This window comes from Vigna unguiculata, chromosome 5 (genome assembly GCF_004118075.2).
Source record: "Vigna unguiculata cultivar IT97K-499-35 chromosome 5, ASM411807v1, whole genome shotgun sequence".
In the NCBI taxonomy this organism is placed as follows: Eukaryota; Viridiplantae; Streptophyta; class Magnoliopsida; order Fabales; family Fabaceae; genus Vigna; species Vigna unguiculata.
Genome location: NC_040283.1, coordinates 47,290,744 through 47,309,682, shown reverse-complemented (window position 1 = coordinate 47,309,682; position 18,939 = coordinate 47,290,744). Strand labels below are relative to the sequence as shown.

Sequence of the window (18,939 nt, the reverse complement as noted above, 5' to 3'; positions counted from 1 at the left end):
ATTGAATGCTAAATAATAAAACTAGATTTTGTTAGCAGTAATGTTTCTACTATAGTTACAAATAATATGAACAATATCCTAGAGAACTTTTTTTAATATTAATAAATTGCCTTTGAATTTTTGTGATAGCAATACACTACTATTCAAATTTGTGAACCATTTGACAAATGTTAGGAAACTTCTTTTTAACAACAAAAAGTAAGAGTCTACATTAGGATAAGGTAGAGAGTATTGTCATCAATGTTTATATAATCGGATGTATAGTTTTGAGCCTAATAGTCTTACATTTCATTACCAATTCATTGTGAATTATTTATTGTAATATTAATTACAAATAATTAAAAATGCTTTATTTATATGAATAAATATTAATATTTTATATTTCACAAATAACTTTTAGAATAGAAGTAATTAAATTTTAACAAATCAATTCGGTTTTAGTATGACCTTTTTTTAAGTTTAAAAAATGTTTACTTTGGTAAGTTTCATAGTATATTTACCTATAACTTATTCTAAATTAAATACATTAAATTTGAATTGATTTCAATCTAAATTATTAATTTTTTTATTTGAATAAAATATTTCAATTATCATCATCTATAAATATTATTCAAAGTAAAATAATTTTAATCATAAAAGATATTAATATTAATTATCATTTTTAGTAAATATTATTTATTTGATGAAATTCATCAAGAACTATGATATTAATGAAGATTTCTCTTATATTGGAATTAATTTTATGAAGTTGTTAGTTAGAATTGCCTTCTTCAACTTTCTGATTGATTTCACTGTAAATTTCATCAAGTTGATATTATCAAAAAAATCTTAATCATGTATTGGTTGGAAGTTTTCCTAATTAATTAGCATTATAAAGTAATCCTACCAAATTAGTGACAAAAAATATTAATATTAATAACATAAAATAACCACAATGAACATAAAAAAAACTACGAGACTAAAGTCAATTGAATTTTTTTTTAATTTACATTTACTAAAAAAAAACAATCTTTCTAATATTAGTTAAAAAAAACTTCAACTTATTTTAATCTCAAAATAATACTGGAAAAAAACAATAAGAATAATTCTAACAATTTTTTTAAAAATAACTCTTGTTAAAACTAATAAAAAAATTCTAAGAATTTTAACAATTTAAATAAGAAAATATCGCTTATCAAAATCACTACAAAAAATTATAATAAACATGAATGAAAAAGTAATAATTGTAACCATATTTCGATATCACTTCACTTCGTAATTTTTTTGTTATTTTTTAGTTTTAGAAAAATTTTAAATTTTTTTAAAAAGATGTCCACATTTCAGCTGTGTGTCACAAGAGTCCTTATATTCATTGTTTTTGTTAAATTTAGTTACAATTTTGTCTAAAATTAAACAATTTTGTCTCTATCGAAATTGACATCAAATCTAATTTTGTATAAAATTTATAATGATATTTTTATTAAAATATTTTTTATTTAAGGTTACAATTATTGTAAAATTAGAACGAACATTGTAAAGATCACGACTAACACCATAAATATAAAATTATAAAATTAGTTATCATCCTTACGGTTTTCATTCTAATTTTAAACTAATTGTAACCCTATTTCTATAAAAAAATAAATATGGTCTCGATCTGAAAAGGAACAAAATTGTTCCATTTAAAATAAATTGAACTTAAATTAGACAAAAATAACGAATTTAGAGACCAAATTAAATATAAAATATTCACTTTGACACATGACACACGACTGATTTTTTTTTTTAAATAAAAAATAAATCACGAAATAACACATGATAGTCACTATTGATTATCGTTAATTATCTAAACGGTGTTAGTAAAAAACCAAATTGAATAAATTGACGAAAATTTAAACTTAATTGAAAAAAAAATATTAGGTCTAAAATGAAAAAACTGAACAAAAGTAATGACCAAATATATATTTTAACCTAAATTTAAAAATATGAAAAATTCAAATTTTTATTTGTTTGCAAAATTTAAATCTTTCTAACTTTAAAAAAAATCATAAAATTTTAAAAAAATTAACTTCTTTCTAAACTTTTTGGCTAAAGAACATTCCAGATTACAAAATATTTCAATTTTTCTATAAAATAGAAGTTATTTTTAAAGTACCTTATAAAATATCTTATATAGTCCTTTAAAGTGTACATTTATACATCTCAAATTGTCCATTTATTTTCTTTTGTTGCCATGAAAAGTTACGTGTCATTCGAGTCTTTTCAACTTGAAAAAGATTATGACATTTTACAACATACCGAACTCAAGTACAAGTTGAGATATGTGTAATCAAATGCATCAAACAACACACAATCACCTACACTTACTCAGATCCAACCAGATACATCGTATCGGACCGCACTCGATAAAATTCAAAGTAAAGTTGAGCATCGATTGAATATATGGTTAATGTTAAATAAATTAAATAATTATGGTCGGATTTAGATAATAAATTATAATTTTATGATACTAGATTCAACCTAATTCTATATTTTAATATTTTTTATTTGTAAATGTTTTAAAAGTTATTTTTAATGTAACACTTTATTAGAAATTAGTAGTAAATTATATAAAATTATAATTTATTTACAATTATTCTTGCATGAATAATATTATATTATTATTCGACGATCAAGTCAATAAAAACTCTAAAAGTTAAATATTATATTATGCACTAATAAAATGCATACATTTAATTGTTGGAGTCCAATCTTATTTATAGGAGATTAATCTAGTTTTACCTTAAATCAAACCATGGGCTATGATTTGGCTGTGTATTTTGGTCCAACTTTATTTGGGCCTATTTGGACTTAATTGGGCCCAGACTACATACTTATTATTCTTTTATGTTGTTTCAGCTGATTTCTTCCTAAGTCAAAGTAGACGACATTTTGGACATTACCACTTCCATATTTGTTCTTCATGACTGTGACCGACTAGTGTACATATCGTCTCTTATAATTAAGGGAATTTGATAGTTGACTAATTTTGTCGTTATGTAAACAAGTTATTTCATATAAGGTGTGATAAGTGATATGACGCTTTCTCAACCGCTATGCCGCTATGTGTCTAGTTGTAATCTTTGTAGTGTTCCTTTAGACCTAACGGTTATTTTAGGTCAACAACTTTAGAGTTAACGACCTTTTGAGATAGTGACTATATTTTATGGTTAAATTCACTATGTATATTTATGTCATTTATTAAAAGATAACTTTTTAGGTTAATAAAATTAATTTAGTATAAATTTTCAATCCAAAAAACCTAATCAAATTAACTGACTACCCAAAACAATGTGAATTTGACTAACATATATTAAATAGTTAAAATATAATTTTTAAAATATTAAATTTAGGCTAAGGTTGAATCTAAATCCGATCCAATCTACCAACACTCGTCTTATTAAAATGAATAATTTAAAAACTGAACTAAAAAATAAGCTAAAGGATTTAAAAGGTGGAATTTTGCATATTGAAAACAACTTTTACAAACATTACCAAATTGCCTTCTAAGCCTGCACTGTAGCGAGCCCAATGAGTGGTAGAACAATCATGAAGTTGGTGACTCTCATGCATTGCCATTCGTTGGTTCATTCAATTTGTCTTCGAATAAGTACCATGTCTCACTCCCTTCACTTCAGGCAACATTTTGCTTAATAAGTTTAAAATTGAATTAAAAAAACCGTGAAAAAACAAAAGAGGCCCCGAAATAACGATAAGAGGCCGGAAAGGCTGGGCCCAAACGCAACACAACACGGTGCAGCGCCGCAAATTGTTACGGTGCGTTGCCATCAAGAACGAAACCCGACCCGTGATGGGCGCCACGTGGCAGAAGGTTTTAAAAGCATGCACGCAGAAGACCACAAGTTTTGAATATGAAGCCAAGCGCGCAACGTTAAATAGACACAAAACAGAGGCCGTCCCCACCCATGTGGGACGGGACAAGTTCAAAAAACCACGGGACCTACCCTACCCCAACCCCCAACGCTACGACGTCGTTTGACTCCTCACTCGCACGTGCCAGGCACCGTGACCGTTCAAAAAATTTCAAAGCCTCCCTTCCTTCCTTGGTTACTCTACATACAACAACAACAACACCTTTGTCGCTCCTATCGTATCTATTCCTCCCTTCCTATATCTTCGGTTTCACTCCACTGCACTCCACTCTGTTCACCTCCATCACACCCTTCCCTTCTGATCTGATCCTCGATGAACGGTGCAGGGAGACAGGGGCTGAGATCTGGTGCGGCGGGCGTGCACCACCAGCGCCAGTACTCCGATAACTTCCTCGATGGCTCTTCCAACGGCAACAGGTGGCTCCAATCCGCTGGCCTCCAACACCTTCAATCCTCCACCAATCAACTTCCTCCGCTTCAGGTGATCTCATTTTCTTCTCTCTCTCTCTCTCTCTCTCTCTCTCTCTCTCTCTTTTCTTCCGCTATCGATCTTCTGTTCGCCCGTTGCGCGCAAGTGTTTTGGTCCGATTTCATGAGATTTGTTTCGCCTTTGGAACGCGAGCAGGACTATAATTTATACGGCGGAGGAGGAGTGCAGGGCGGAAGAATGTACCGGAACGCGCAGAGGAGCTTTAACGGAGGGACTGAGTATTACGTGGAGCCTTCCACTCCTCCCGGTGGTTACCGTGCTTCGATGCAGAAAAAGAACGGCGATGATTTGTCCGCTGATTTCAGCCCCGGTTTGTTGGATCTGCATTCGTTCGATACCGAGCTTCTTCCTCCTGAGGTTATTACTTTATACAGCGGATGGACTTTCTTTTGATTTATGTGCTTTCTTGTTAAGTTGTCATTCGTCTTGTGTATAACGGTTGCATTGCATCTTTTGAAATGTTACGGCTGTTACAAATCTCTATTTCGTTGACTCTCTAACCCTTGAAAGTGTTTGTTTATACTATGCAAAATTTGTGTTGATGTTGTGGGATATTGTTATGGCAGCCTCGGCAGATCATTAACTCTGAACTTGCACGTCCGCTGGGACTTTGTTTTTTAATTTATTGTTCATCCATTTTCATGTAACCTGAGGATATATGACATTTCCTCAATCTTGATATTATGATAATTGCATTCTTAATTTGATCATATGATGCAAATTGTAAGTAGAGGCACATGAAAAGGTAGCTTAAACTTGCTTATAACTGCCTTTCCCTCTAGATGCCAGCCTCCAATGCATATGATGGAAACTCCCTGTATCAACCTGGCCGAGGGAGAAGCTTTGATGACTCTGAACCTTACATGTTGAGCAAACAGACTGGAAGAGCTCGTGCTCCTGAAAACATATTGAAGAGTTTTCCTGCAGAAAAGGAGAAATCTAATTCTGTAGCAAAGATCAAAGTTGTGGTATGTTCTTTTGCATATGTAGTTTACCAGTCATGTTTCACTTATTTTAAATGTTTTTTTTTACTTACTGTTTGATAGTTATCTGGACTTTTTTCTTTTCTTTAAGACTGCATTAGCACAGTTCAAGCTTTGGATACATTGAACATCATATAAATTTCATTGAATTATCAGACAATGAATATTAAAATTTTGTTCAATTGTAAGGAAAAGAACACAGCTTTCAATTTTCTTCTAATATCTGCATGTTATTTTTAATACAGGTTCGTAAAAGACCAATGAATAAGAAAGAATTAGCAAAAAACGAGGAAGACATTATAGAAACATATTCCAATTCTTTAACAGTGCACGAGACTAAACTGAAGGTGAGTAAGAGCCAACATTGATCAATGGTTCCAATGTCCAATGCAGTATACTCGTCCTTGTTGCTGAAAATGATGACTTATGTACTATGAAATTTAGTACTATGCTGGCTATGTAACTATATTTCTAAATTTTTCTCTTGGTGAATATAATATAAAGCAAAGAAAGGTATTATGTGGATTGTGGTTATCTATATGTTTTAAATATTATGTACTCTTTCTGGGGATTGAACTGAACCAGAATATTTTGTCCATTAATTTCCTGACTATCAGTTCTTATGGTATGATAATCTAATTGATGTTTTATATTTACACATTTTAAAATCATACGCTTTACAGGTGGACTTAACTCAGTATGTAGAAAAACATGAATTTGTTTTTGATGCTGTTTTGAATGAAGAGGTTACAAATGATGAGGTAAATATTGTGTACACGAATGTTCAGTTGAAAGCCTGACACCTTGTTTTATATCCTCATGTAACTTTGTTTAAATTCTTTTTTATAGGTGTATCGTGAAACTGTAGAGCCTATAGTTCCAATAATCTTTGAACGCACTAAGGCAACATGCTTTGCCTATGGACAAACAGGTGATAACACCCTCTGAATTTTGATTTTCTTGCTATTGCATTTTGCCTGAAGATGTGCTGATTTTACGCTAAGTTGTAAATGATATTTCCGCTTTACATCATACATCTCTTTGGGATTTCCGTGTTTCTTTTCACTCTCTAAAATTAAAAGTTTTATGTTTTGTCCATGACCAAAATCCAATTCTCAAAATTGTTTTGAGGCTTAGTTGTTGACCAAAAATCAAAATGTTTTAGGCTGACAACTTAACCTCAATGATTTGTACTATGAGTGGGCTTCTAAATACCATTTCCGTTCTTCTAGGAAGTGGAAAAACTTACACTATGAAGCCACTGCCACTTAAAGCATCAAGGGACATTCTTAGATTGATGCATCATACTTACAGAAACCAGGGATTTCAATTGTTTGTGAGCTTCTTTGAAATATATGGTGGCAAACTTTTTGATCTTCTTAATGATCGAAAGTAAGTAAAATATCTTCTTCTTTTTTTGCACCTGTAATCTGTGTTCTCGATAATTAAAGTTGTACTTGTGCAGAAAACTTTGCATGAGGGAGGATGGTAAGCAGCAAGTTTGCATTGTGGGTTTGCAAGAGTACCGAGTATCAGATGTGGAGAACATCAAAGAACTGATTGAGAAAGGAAATTCCACTAGAAGTACAGGCACCACAGGTGCAAATGAGGAATCGTCACGGTCACATGCAATACTTCAACTTGCTATCAAGAGGTCTGTTGATGGAAATGAATCCAAACCTCCCCGTTTGGTTGGCAAGCTCTCCTTCATAGATCTTGCTGGAAGTGAACGTGGAGCAGATACCACAGATAATGACAAACAGACTAGGTATGATTAAGCTTGAATTATATAATATGGATTTGTCTTGTTAAATTAAGGAATAGAAGATGTCTCAGAATTTGATTCTATTTTGAATTGTTTGCATCCCTCTGACATTCTCACGTTAGTCTAATGTAAGTTTGTTGTTGCGTCATTTGTTTACAACCATATGATTCAGAATAGAAGGTGCTGAAATCAATAAGAGCTTACTTGCGCTAAAGGAATGTATAAGAGCTCTTGATAATGACCAAGGACACATCCCTTTCAGAGGCAGTAAACTGACTGAAGTTCTGAGGGATTCATTTGTTGGTAACTCCCGCACAGTTATGATTTCATGCATATCACCAAGCACCGGTTCATGCGAACATACGCTGAATACATTAAGATACGCTGACAGGTAACGTGAATTTTCTGATAGGTGTAGTTCTGTATCCCCCATTCCTTCAAAGCTCCCGCATCATTCGTCAGACAAACACAACATACCCACCCATGTGCTAACCTAAAAATAACATTTTGTTGTTACAAACCAGGGTGAAAAGCTTGTCGAAAGGGAACAATACAAAGAAAGATGCTATATCATCAAATTTCAACCTTAAAGAATCAACCGCGGTTCCGTTATCTTCCATTGCTGGATCAGCCTATGAGGATCGCACAACTGATGGATGGCCAGATGAAAATGAAGGGGATGATTTTAGTCCCCCTGAAGAGTATTACGAGCAGGTGAAACCATCTTTGAAGAAAAATGTAAAGATGGAGTCATATGCTACAACTGATGACAAATTGAAGAAACCCAGTGGTCTGATGAAGTGGAAGGACCTCCCAAAAGTTGAGGCTCAAACCACACACGCTGAGGATGATTTAAATGCCCTCTTACAGGTAAGTTGTTGGCTACTGAGATAACGGGTATATTACAGAAGTCACGGCTGATCTTTATTTAATGCTTGTCTTTATTTCAGGAAGAAGAGGACCTAGTAAATGCTCACCGGACACAAGTAGAGGAGACCATGAATATTGTTAGAGAGGTACTAAATTGTCGTTGTTGTATCTTTTCATTTATTCTTTTGAGTGATGTTTCTCAAGATTATTGAATACGACTACACAGTAGTGAGTACTTAACTTTTTTATTTTTATGAATAATCAGGACTTATGTGCATCTTTTCATCAAGAACATTGATATATTCATACCAAACTTAAAATTTATTGAATCTCTTAATGAATACTGCCCATGGTGTTATTCATTATTGGAATAATTATATGAATAGGTCCTATACATTCTATTTCTCATTCATATTTTTATCTGCACTTGGCATGCAGGAGATGAACCTCTTGGTTGAAGCAGATCAACCAGGGAATCAACTGGATGATTATATAACAAGACTAAATGCCATTCTTTCTCAGAAGGCTGCTGGCATCCTGCAGTTGCAAACCCGTTTAGCTCATTTTCAGAAACGTTTAAAGGAGCACAATGTTTTGGTTTCATCTGCTACCGGTTACTGATATAATTTAAAACAGACTCCCTTGTTAGAATGTTTTATTTCGGTGATCGGAATCATGCATTTCTGTGATTCAGGTGGAGATTATATGAGGTCTGAGATATATGACGTGACCCTCTTACTAGTTGATTCATTGTTTTGCCTATTCTCCTCAGGATAAGAAACTGGGGTTTGGAGTCTTCATTTTTCTCTTTACCAAGAATGTAGACTTGTATTGGTTTTACATGCCTCTATCAAGGCAATGTATCTGTGTATAAAGCTGTCATTCGTGTCAGAAATATAATATAAAACCATTTACTTGTTTTCATTTATTAACTTGAGCTTCTGGAATTAAAATAAATGCTGTATCTTCCCCCGCTCCCATCTTTTAATAAAATAGGTCAATTTTACTCGGCAAATGGAAATATAAAATCCAGAGCAATTTCAGGTTTTATGAATTGATCTAATTACATATTGGTTCTGATTATTGATCAATGGAGCATTAATATTTTTCTTGATGTTTCCTATTTCCTACTAATCTTTGCGAATGAATTACTGTAGTTCATGTAGGTATAAATTCACAGGTTATAGACACGTTCTGCTGTAAATTAAAAACAAATAAGAGTTTGCATACCTTAAAAGAATTGTTGCGATATGTTTTAATTCTTCCTTAGTCTTTTTTCAAATAAAATTACAGTTGTGCAATGGGCATCAGTATAAATGCGAGCTGCCAAAGATCCTGAATTTTCCAGCGATTCATCGTTGTCATGAAAGGAGTGATGTAATAACTACAGTACAGTTGAAGAATTAATGTGGCAGAAATCATGGATAAAAACAATGGAAAAAAGTGGCATAGAAGATTGTGACCTATAATGATATAGATACTTGTTAACACGACTGGTCATAACTTTAATAACTTGTCTCCAGACATTGAAAAGAGAGTATAGTTAGACTCCACTAATAGGCTTTAAATTTTCAATTTAGTTTGGTCTAGTTTGAACTTTGAAACATGATTTGATTGTCTTTTAAACAGTTCTATTCTAAAAAGACAAAATTATCTGCTATTAAATATAAGTAGAAAGTAGTTAGAATTGGGAAAAGGCTATATGTTGTATCTACGAATACAGTTTTACTGAATAAAGAGTACCAAACATTTCACTAACAAATTACTACAAATCGAATGCGAAACCGATCATACTCATGCATCCCTTGATCATTCGAAAAACAACAGCCAATTTTCATGGAAACTGGCTTAAAAAGTTCATGTCTGTAAATCCTATCCCTCGTTTTATCTGCCATTCCTTTCATCGAATCTTGCTATCCCTCGCCTATGTTTAGAGAAGAGTGGGGAAAAGAGTTCAAAGAATCTTATAATCACGCTTAAATGATATCTTTTCCATGTGAAACAAAGATTTTGAGACCAGGCATGTTCTTATTCTTTCTTTCCCCACCGTGTATATGCAAGACTCCAACTTCACTGTAGCCCACCCAAAACCCATACTAAAGGTGCCAACTGTGATCTCCTCCTTCAATTTTCAAAAACTGCAGCACTGATTTCAAACCAATCAATCACTGTGTTTTCTCTTTCCTTCAAGTTGGTTTGTAAGAGTTTTCTCCTTAAACAGAAAATGGGACACATGTTGTCTTATTCAATAACAAGACAAAATTTGAAATTCGAGTAAAGATGACAGTATTCCCAGAAAGTTTTTGAAATTGGGAAATTTGACAAACTGGGCTGGAAACTCTTACCAAATAATTCATTTTTATTGTGTATAAAATAGATTCAATTGAACATTGAAATGACCAGAGAAGTATAATAGCGGGAATTCACTCCAAACAAATTCAAATAGAGCACACTGAGAGAAGGAAAATCAGAGACATAAAATGGTAGGTAAAAAACAAAAAGAGTTTTGAATTTCATATACACTACAACATTCTCTGCGTAAAAAGATGAACTTATCTACAACCCGATTGAGCCAATTCTTCCCTTTGACTTGGAGCGTTTGACGCTGATAGAGGAATCTTGAACCGAAAATTCAGTGTGCATGTCATTGAAGAACTTGTCCACAATATCTAAATAAACAGGACTTTTGAGGCGTGAGTAGTAGTGAAGTGCCTCTTCTATGTCCAGCACGTGCTCAACATCACCACTATCCATCATCTCCAATTCCTTCATCTTCTGCGCCAAGTCATGAACACCCTCTTTCTTTCCCAGTTCACAGCTTTTCTTCTCTTCCACTTGGCCAACTTCACCAACGATCTTTTCTGAACTTTCTTTCGGCAGGATTTCAGCGTTTGCAGCATCTTCCGTTTCCTCTCTGGACCTGCTCATGCTGTTGTTGTCGGCACCCCTCTTTATTCTGTTGAGATCAGACTGCAGAATGTCGTAAAACTCATTGTAGAATTGATCGCTTGTGTAAGTTCTGGCATTGGCACTGCGACCGAGGAATGGATTGAAGGAGAGAGATCTGGGTAGTTTTTGGTAGCCTCCAAAGATGACAGACTTGAAACTGCGGAGGGTCTTGTGAAGTATAACCTTGCTCTTGCGAATGGTTTCTCTAAGCAGCATTTGTGGTTTGGCTCTAACTAACGTGAAAAGACAAGGTTTTCTCTCCCAGTTCCTCCAAAAGTGTTCTAGAGTAGATGCAGTGTTACTCTGCTCTACCTCTCGTGTGTTCTACAATTTTGTCTTACTTATGTTCGCATATAAAGAGACTTGGTGCAGATGCTAACTATTTCCAAAGTTTACTAAAAGAGAGATACAATTGTACTCTAAAGGGCTGTATTTCGTTTGGTTTCTCTACTTTTTTTTTTTTTTAAGATGATATTTTTCAGTACTAAATTTGGACAACTTTCTTTTATAACACGAAGTGTCATCTTCTAAGTGATTCTAGAATATTAAGAATAAAAAAATGAAAAAACACTTAATTATATCGTGCCATACACAAATTCGAAAAACATATTTAAGTGAAGATTACAAGATTAGATATGGTGGCAATCTGAGCACCTTAGTGTTCTTTCCCTTTGGATTAAAGATAATCGAAGAAAAAGTGGGAGTTTGAGGACTTTAGTATCTAAGTAGTCACTAATATTATGTTGATTTTGACTTGATGCTGTTTAAAGTGTAGTGCCATTGAGTAAGATGCAAAGCTAAAGGTGGTGGGTGGCTAAAAGATTAAAAAAACTATCAAATTCTTAGAGCCAAATTTGAATGAAACCTTAGACCCCTAAATCAAACAGTATGATTCTTGCAGTGGTTAACTTTAAGCATGCAAATCTGTTTTAGGAACTGCACTAACAGCAATTACTTAATACGCAATCAGATACTGTTTTTAACAAAAAAGTTCAGTATGGATAACTGAGAAGAATTAGTGGTACTCTTGATTATATAGTAAACCCAGTTTTAAATGCCAACCGTCCCTAGCTAGCTAGGCCTTGTGAAGGAGAAAAAAACCTTATTTATTAGTAAGAAAGACATTAATGGTCCCCAATCTAATGTCAGGTTGGCACTGAGAAATGAAAAGTGAAAAACAAAACAAAAACTAATGAATTGGAGATAAAGATAACACAGTGATATTTTGACTACTAAATTTTGACAATTTTCTCTTACAATGGTATTTTCTAAGTGGTTTTGAAATAGGCTTAAATACATTTTTCGTCATCATTTTCGTAGTATTTGTTACAGATAGTCCTTATTTTGACAGAATGTTTAAAATGGTCTCATTTTTATCGAATATTTAAAATGGTAATCATTTTCGCAATTCGTGTTTTTTTGGTCCTTTTATGTGACGCCGTTTAAATCAGTAACGGAGCACCGTACAAGTGACATTGTTTGTATTACGTTGCATTGGAGTATGTTACGTGTACCTGTGCAGTACTATATTATTGATTTAAACGGCGTTACAGAAAATGACCAAATAAAACATAAATTGTGAAAATGATGACTATTTTAAACATTATGTCAAAATGAGGACCATAACAAACTCTACGAAAATATGACGAAAAAAGTATTTAAGCTTTTTGAAATATAAAGAATGAGAAAATAAAAAAAATAGAAAACTACTTAGACGGTACAGCCTCGTATCATAAAACAAAATTATCAAAATTTAGTAGTGAAAAAATTATTTTTGATTTAAGATAAGAAGAGATGCATTTGGTTTGACATAGTGGGAGGTCACTGTCGAAGACTTGGAAGAGTTAAAGTCCTCCACCCACCTCTGTCCTGAATTGTAAGGTTAAATGAAGTGATTGCACTTGCAAAAGAAAGTGGCACATGATTGTTTCTTTCTTCAAGAACTCGTGCCCTGCAATGAAAGCTACTCAACTCTGCCAATTCACATAGCCTGTAGAAGCAGGCATGAACACCGATTGTATGTTGCTCAAACTGCATTTTTCATTCATGACGATGCTGCTGCTGCTGCTGATTTTTGGTACCCCAGATATCTTAAATGAACCATATATAAGTAACTACGGGTCTAGAATCTTTAATAACTGTTGTCTTCAAGTTTGTACACTTAAAAGTTAATTATGAAGACGCTTCATGATGAAAAGGGAACCTTGACAAAGTATAACACAGTAAATAGGTTAAGTTCAGATTTTATGGTTCTCAGAAAGCAGAATTTTGAGGATTATGGTAGGAGATTTTTTTGGGTAAGAATAACATTTATAAGTGGAGTGGTGATGATATTATTATGGGTCCTACAGTGCTATAAACTAATTACCTGGAATATTAAAGAAGCAGAATAATGGAGGGGACCATGCAGCCATGCACGTAAACCGAGGATAACTTTTATTCAAATTTGGGCGCCAACATCAGTTTCTTCTTTTCTTTTTCACACTGACACCGACAACATAGTTCAGCATCACCACTCCTGAATTGGAAGTTGAAGGAAAAAAAGAAGAAGAAGAAGATGCTAACTAAGACAAAATCCCAAAAAAATTTCTACAGAATTAATAAATTTCATACATTAACTTTATTCACACATATAAAACAACTTCATATGTTAAAATTAATTCAAAACACCATTTTTAACAAAATAGAGTTTTTCATGTAACAAAGTTTCACACTAAACTAAAATATAATCATCATTACATAACTTTCGTAAACTTTATAATTTAGTTTGGAAACTAAACACAAGTTTTCACAATAGTTTGTCGACGAAAAATAGATTTAACTCATCTAAAAATATATTATACATTATAGGATCTAGAACACATTTCAAATTAACATTCCAAGATATATTTTAACATTTTGGAATGCATTATAAATTGTATAATCCATAAATCTAAAATAATTTTTGCATCTAAAAATGTATTTTAAATTACTTAATTCAAAAATTCGTAACTCATTTCTAGATTAAAATCAGTTTAAAAAAATATTTCCAAATTTGATATTGTATAATCTAAAAATATTTTCAAATTATGTATCCCAAAATCTAACTCGGATAATTTATATTTTTTCAATATATCCATAAAGGTGCAAGAAGAAGAAATAATGGAGATGGAAGAAGAAAGAATTCATTAGCGTGGTGGTTTTGAATAAACAGATAAAGAGGTTCTTTTTGGTGGGTAAGGTGGTCCTAATCCGAATACCCAGACGTAAACATTTGGGCCTTAAAGTTTTACACTTGGAACTTCCTTCCTGCACCCCCATTAATATAAGAAAAATACCTAAATATTCTTCGATAAAGCATCAGAACCCACTTCCATTATGCTAAAAAAATCTATTTTAAAAAAGAAAAATGACATTTTAACAATATTTTCTTACGATATAAAGTGTTATTTTTATGTGATTTTGAAATATTAAAAATAAAGAAAATAAAAATATAAAAATATAAAAAACTAATTAAAAAATATATCTAAGTTTGTCACAATTCAGTAGTCAACAAATATTTTTCTTTGGAAAACTATTTCATGTAGCAATTCTCCGAAAACTTTATTTCCTAAATTATTATTATTTGCATTCTTGGAAAGTGTATTCCGAAAATCTGTTCCAAAAATGTATTTCAAAAAATATATTTTACCCGTTACAAAAATTTTGTTTCCAAAATTCTGTTACAAAAAATTTCGTTCTGAAAATATTATTTCGAAAATCCATCCTATTTCGGAAAGCCTGTTCCAAAATTCATAATCCGGAAATCAATTTTATTAAGATAAAATAATAATTTTTGAAAATTGAGTGGGTGCAAAAAGAAATTGATGCGGTGCTTGTTAAAATTTGTCCACATTTACACAAAGTTGATTTTCGACTATAATACTATATTAGTATTTTGTTCGTTAGAATACAAAACATTATCCTAATAAAAAAAAAATTAGTGCGTTTTGAAATTGATAGTTCATCCATCTCATCCCACAATAGACATATTTATAAGATCTCACTTCAAAACCTAGACACGTGGATAACTTCTCACTCCATTATTTTTCATTTGTTATTATGAATTAGAATATAGTAATGGGAAAGAAATCATATAAGACAATTAAAAAAGCTGCTAGTGCTTTTTGTTATTATTCCATCTTTAAATTGCTGTCAATAACTTTAAATCAAATGCCAATAGTTGAAAATAACATTTTGTGACAATATAAACTATTTATAATAAACTTGTGTATATTTTAAAATGAATAAATAGTATGCAGTTTAATCACCTTAAGATAAATAAATAATTTTATTATGCGGCGATAAACTCGTGTCACGTAAAAAAATCAATAATATTAATTTGGTTTAAATATCTATTTGATCCACATTTTTGCAATGTTTGTTGTCAATGGTCCTAATTTGTTTCAAATATTTAAAATGATCATCATTTTTGCAATTTATATTTAAGTAGGTTCCTTTGTATGACGTTGTTTAAATGACTAAGAGAACACTGTATAGGTGGGATGACATTGTTTGTAATTCGTCTCCCATGATGTGTATTACGTGGAATGTTTGTGTATAGTGTGCTGGATAATTTAGAAAGTTAGGGATAAATATGTGAAGTAGGATTTTGAAAATGAAATGGTGGCTTGGAGAAATTTTGTGAGTCTTCCTTCCTCTATTCCCAATCTGTCTTGGTGCCTTCATTATCTAGGTATGTCACGCTCTCAATCTGCTTCCTCTGTCTCTGGTTGTGATCATTGGAGTATAAGATGACAACATTCGAACCAGAACAAATCCCCATACATAATCAAGAAAATCCTAAACCCAAATAACCAAAACACACAAATTACAAAGGTTCGAAAAAGACGAAATTACTAACCTTGTCGATGATGACAAACTGCAAAATTGAAAACGAAATCCCAAATGAAGGAATTGAGCGCAATCTTCCCCATATGCAAAAACGAGCACAAAATCGTAGACCTCGGATTGAAAATTCTTTTCCCTAAATCTCTAATTACGTTTTTCCCCAATTCTTAACTTTAAACCTAGATAATCCAGTTCACTGTACACAACCCCTTCAGGTAATGGAAGACATAATACAAACAGTACATGTACAATACTCCGTTACTCATTTAAACGACGTGACACGAAATGACCAAATTAAACACTAACTACAAAAATAATGATTATTTTAAATATTTTAAAAAAATTAGGACCATTGACAACAAATACTGCGAAAATGTAAACCAAATATGTATTCAAACCTATTAATTTAAATAAATTGAAAACTGAATGTTTCAGTTGTATTTTAGGATGGGATGATAACATTACACGTAATTGAATATTTTGTTAAACAGTGAAAATGATTGGTTTTGAAAACTTTGATTCATAGATGCATATCTCATGGTCCAATTAAGTGGACCGAATTCAATAATGAACAAGTCAATAAAATAATCACGTCAAATTACTTTTCAGTGATGTGTTCTTAGCCATTTAAAATTATTTATTTTATCTTATTAAAAATTCTGTAAATTAAGGTTTAAAAGTTATGAGTGGAGAAGATAAATTCAATGAAATATTCCCAATTAATTATTTCCCATTTGCAGCAAATGCACAAATGCCAAACCCTTATGACATTTCCAATTTTTGTCTTTCATATTAAGCATCTTTTCATAATTGGGCCCTGGGCCGTCGATCATGGGCCACGCATCCAATCTAATTCGTAGCTTGGTCCACTGCTATATTTATGTAAATAACACGCAGCTATTTTTAAACTTTTCACGCATAGGTGTTTTACAAATAAATTTAAATAACAAAAGAACGAAATTATAAAGAGAAAAAAAAATAGAGAAAACACAAACAGTCATGTATATTTTTATTTAATGGAAAATAAATAAAAAGTAAGCGAAAAAAAATTTAAAAAATATATATTTTCTTAATTGTTAAAAAAAGTCCACATAGATATATTTTTTTTACGTAAATGAATACTTCCCATGAGATAATAAATTAACAAAAAAGATATTGGTATTAGATTCCTCTGATGTGTGAAATGTGGCGTGCATCACGTGTTTCTGTTACTGTACTGCACCCATTGCAATTTCCACCACTATTGCTGCTTTTCCTCATTTTCTCTCTATCACAAAATTTCCCACTTTTCTCCCTACATATCACCTTATTTATCATCAAATTTTTTATTTTTCGTAACATAAACATCGAATCAGTTACGAAAAATAATACGCAATTTGATTAGTATTGTTCACAAAAAGACAGAAAAGAAAAATCAAGTGACGAATGCATATATAAGATTTTATATTTTTCTTTCATCTTTCGACAAGTGTGTGTGTGTTCCAATAGCAACATGATAACTCAATTATCTTATATGAATATCATGTTGTATATAAAATTTTTGTTATGAGTTGCTATCATCTATAATATGCAGGTCCCGTTTCAACGAGAGAATATAACAAATATCATTTTTTTTTTATGAAATTTGTGTGTATAAGGAATTTTATTTAAAATAATTAAGTTATAATATCTTTTATGAGTTTTTTTATTAACTTATGATAAATTAACACTGAACTTGCAAAAAAAAAATAAAAATACAGCTGTAAATTGTACGAACTTCACACCACTAAAAAAAAAATTGTATTAAGATAGCATAATTTCAATATAAAAAATTCGTGTGAATACGAGATGATTTTAGTTTAGTGTGCATTGGAGTTGTGCATGACTTACCTTTTAAAATACACTAAAAGTGTTAAATTGTTCCAAATTGGTAAAAGAAAAACATTTTTGATGTGTTAAATTTATACTGTATACGTTCTCTTGATTTGTTACTTTTTTCACAATTGCACGAAATGTGAGCACCTACTCCGATAAATAAGGGTGTGTTTGGGTGAACGGTCTGACATTTATTTTTATTTATTTTGAATAAATGCAAATTGAATTGTGGAAGGATAGGGACGTTTCAGCAACTTTAATAATGCTTGTAAGTTTACCTCCATTAGTGGGATACAGAGAGCAAATATACAGTCCAAGAACAATACAATAAGCTTCCATAATAACTAACTACTTTATATCTAATCCTCACCCACTCAATATTTCAATATTTTTCCTAAGCTCATAATTAGAGATGCTAAAATGAGTTGGAACCCAAATAATTAGAGATGCTAAAATGAGTTGGAACCCAAAGTAAACCTGATACATCACGGACTAGATTGAGTTGAAAATATTTTACAAATTTTAAACGGGTTGATTTTTGACCTGGTCAACCTAAAACTCAGGTCACCTAGATTGAACTCGTTGGCTCACCAACTCGAGAGTCATACAAATATTTATTGTTAAGTTGAACTTTACATTTAGGTCATGTTATATTGTTTTTTTAGCCAACACATAGATAATTTATATTTTTGTGATTTTGATTTGTATTTCGATTATATTAAAGTTTATTTAGATTTTAATTATAATTATAATTTAGATTTAACAAAAAAAATAAAAAAAATTATTATTATTTTTAATTAAGTGAGTCCGTGAACCAATCCATTTAACCCACTAACCTGTGATGGACTGTGTGGAATTCAATTTTTTTTAGTTAGTAAATAAGTGAATTTAATTAAATTGACTTACTAAATAATCAACCTGTGATAAGTCAAGTCAGATCGGATCGGATTATCCATTTTCACATTTTTACTCATACCAAACAAAATAAGTATAAGAGAATTAAGAAGATATTGTACAAAAGTACTTGCACACACACTATTTATCACTAACAACTTCAACTTCTGATATAGAAATCAAACTCGAGTAATTGTCAAAATGCGAAAGTTTGTTGTTATTAGCATGTTGGTCGATTCAGAAAACCTTTTTTACACTCTACAATTTTATAAGTGAAAAAAAAGAGAGGAAGCAAGTAAAAGTTGAAGAGTTCAATCCAAACACATCCTCGTGCACGACACTTCAGCCCAATTA

General features: G+C 31.7%; 2 protein-coding genes across 2 annotated transcripts; one reads left to right on the top strand and one right to left on the bottom strand.

The window, feature by feature from the left end:
• The first annotated feature begins 4,080 nt into the window (after positions 1 to 4,080).
• Positions 4,081 to 8,976, top strand: LOC114185407 (kinesin-like protein KIN-13B). The gene is made up of 12 exons (XM_028073119.1): positions 4,081 to 4,392; positions 4,537 to 4,758; positions 5,184 to 5,369; positions 5,630 to 5,731; positions 6,068 to 6,145; positions 6,234 to 6,315; positions 6,617 to 6,776; positions 6,850 to 7,152; positions 7,322 to 7,540; positions 7,674 to 8,019; positions 8,100 to 8,165; positions 8,458 to 8,976. Exons 1-12 carry the CDS (start codon positions 4,225 to 4,227, stop codon positions 8,638 to 8,640), a joined length of 2,115 nt encoding a protein of 704 aa, XP_027928920.1. The 5' UTR covers positions 4,081 to 4,224; the 3' UTR covers positions 8,641 to 8,976.
• A 1,447-nt stretch (positions 8,977 to 10,423) lies between these two features.
• On the bottom strand, positions 10,424 to 11,350 carry LOC114184089. Its single transcript, XM_028071328.1, has one exon. The coding sequence runs from the start codon at positions 11,182 to 11,184 to the stop codon at positions 10,576 to 10,578; it is 609 nt and encodes a 202-aa protein (XP_027927129.1). The 5' UTR covers positions 11,185 to 11,350; the 3' UTR covers positions 10,424 to 10,575.
• Between the last annotated feature and the right edge of the window lie 7,589 nt (positions 11,351 to 18,939).

Coding starts and splice junctions, on each gene's coding strand:
- LOC114185407 (XM_028073119.1), top strand. CDS start 4,225: ATGAACGGTGCAGGGAGACAGGGGCTGAGATCTGGTGCGGCGGGCGTG. Junction 6,777..6,849: donor GATCTTCTTAATGATCGAAA/GTAAGTAAAATA, acceptor GTACTTGTGCAG/AAAACTTTGCATGAGGGAGG. Junction 8,020..8,099: donor ATTTAAATGCCCTCTTACAG/GTAAGTTGTTGG, acceptor TCTTTATTTCAG/GAAGAAGAGGACCTAGTAAA.
- LOC114184089 (XM_028071328.1), bottom strand. CDS start 11,184: ATGCTGCTTAGAGAAACCATTCGCAAGAGCAAGGTTATACTTCACAAG.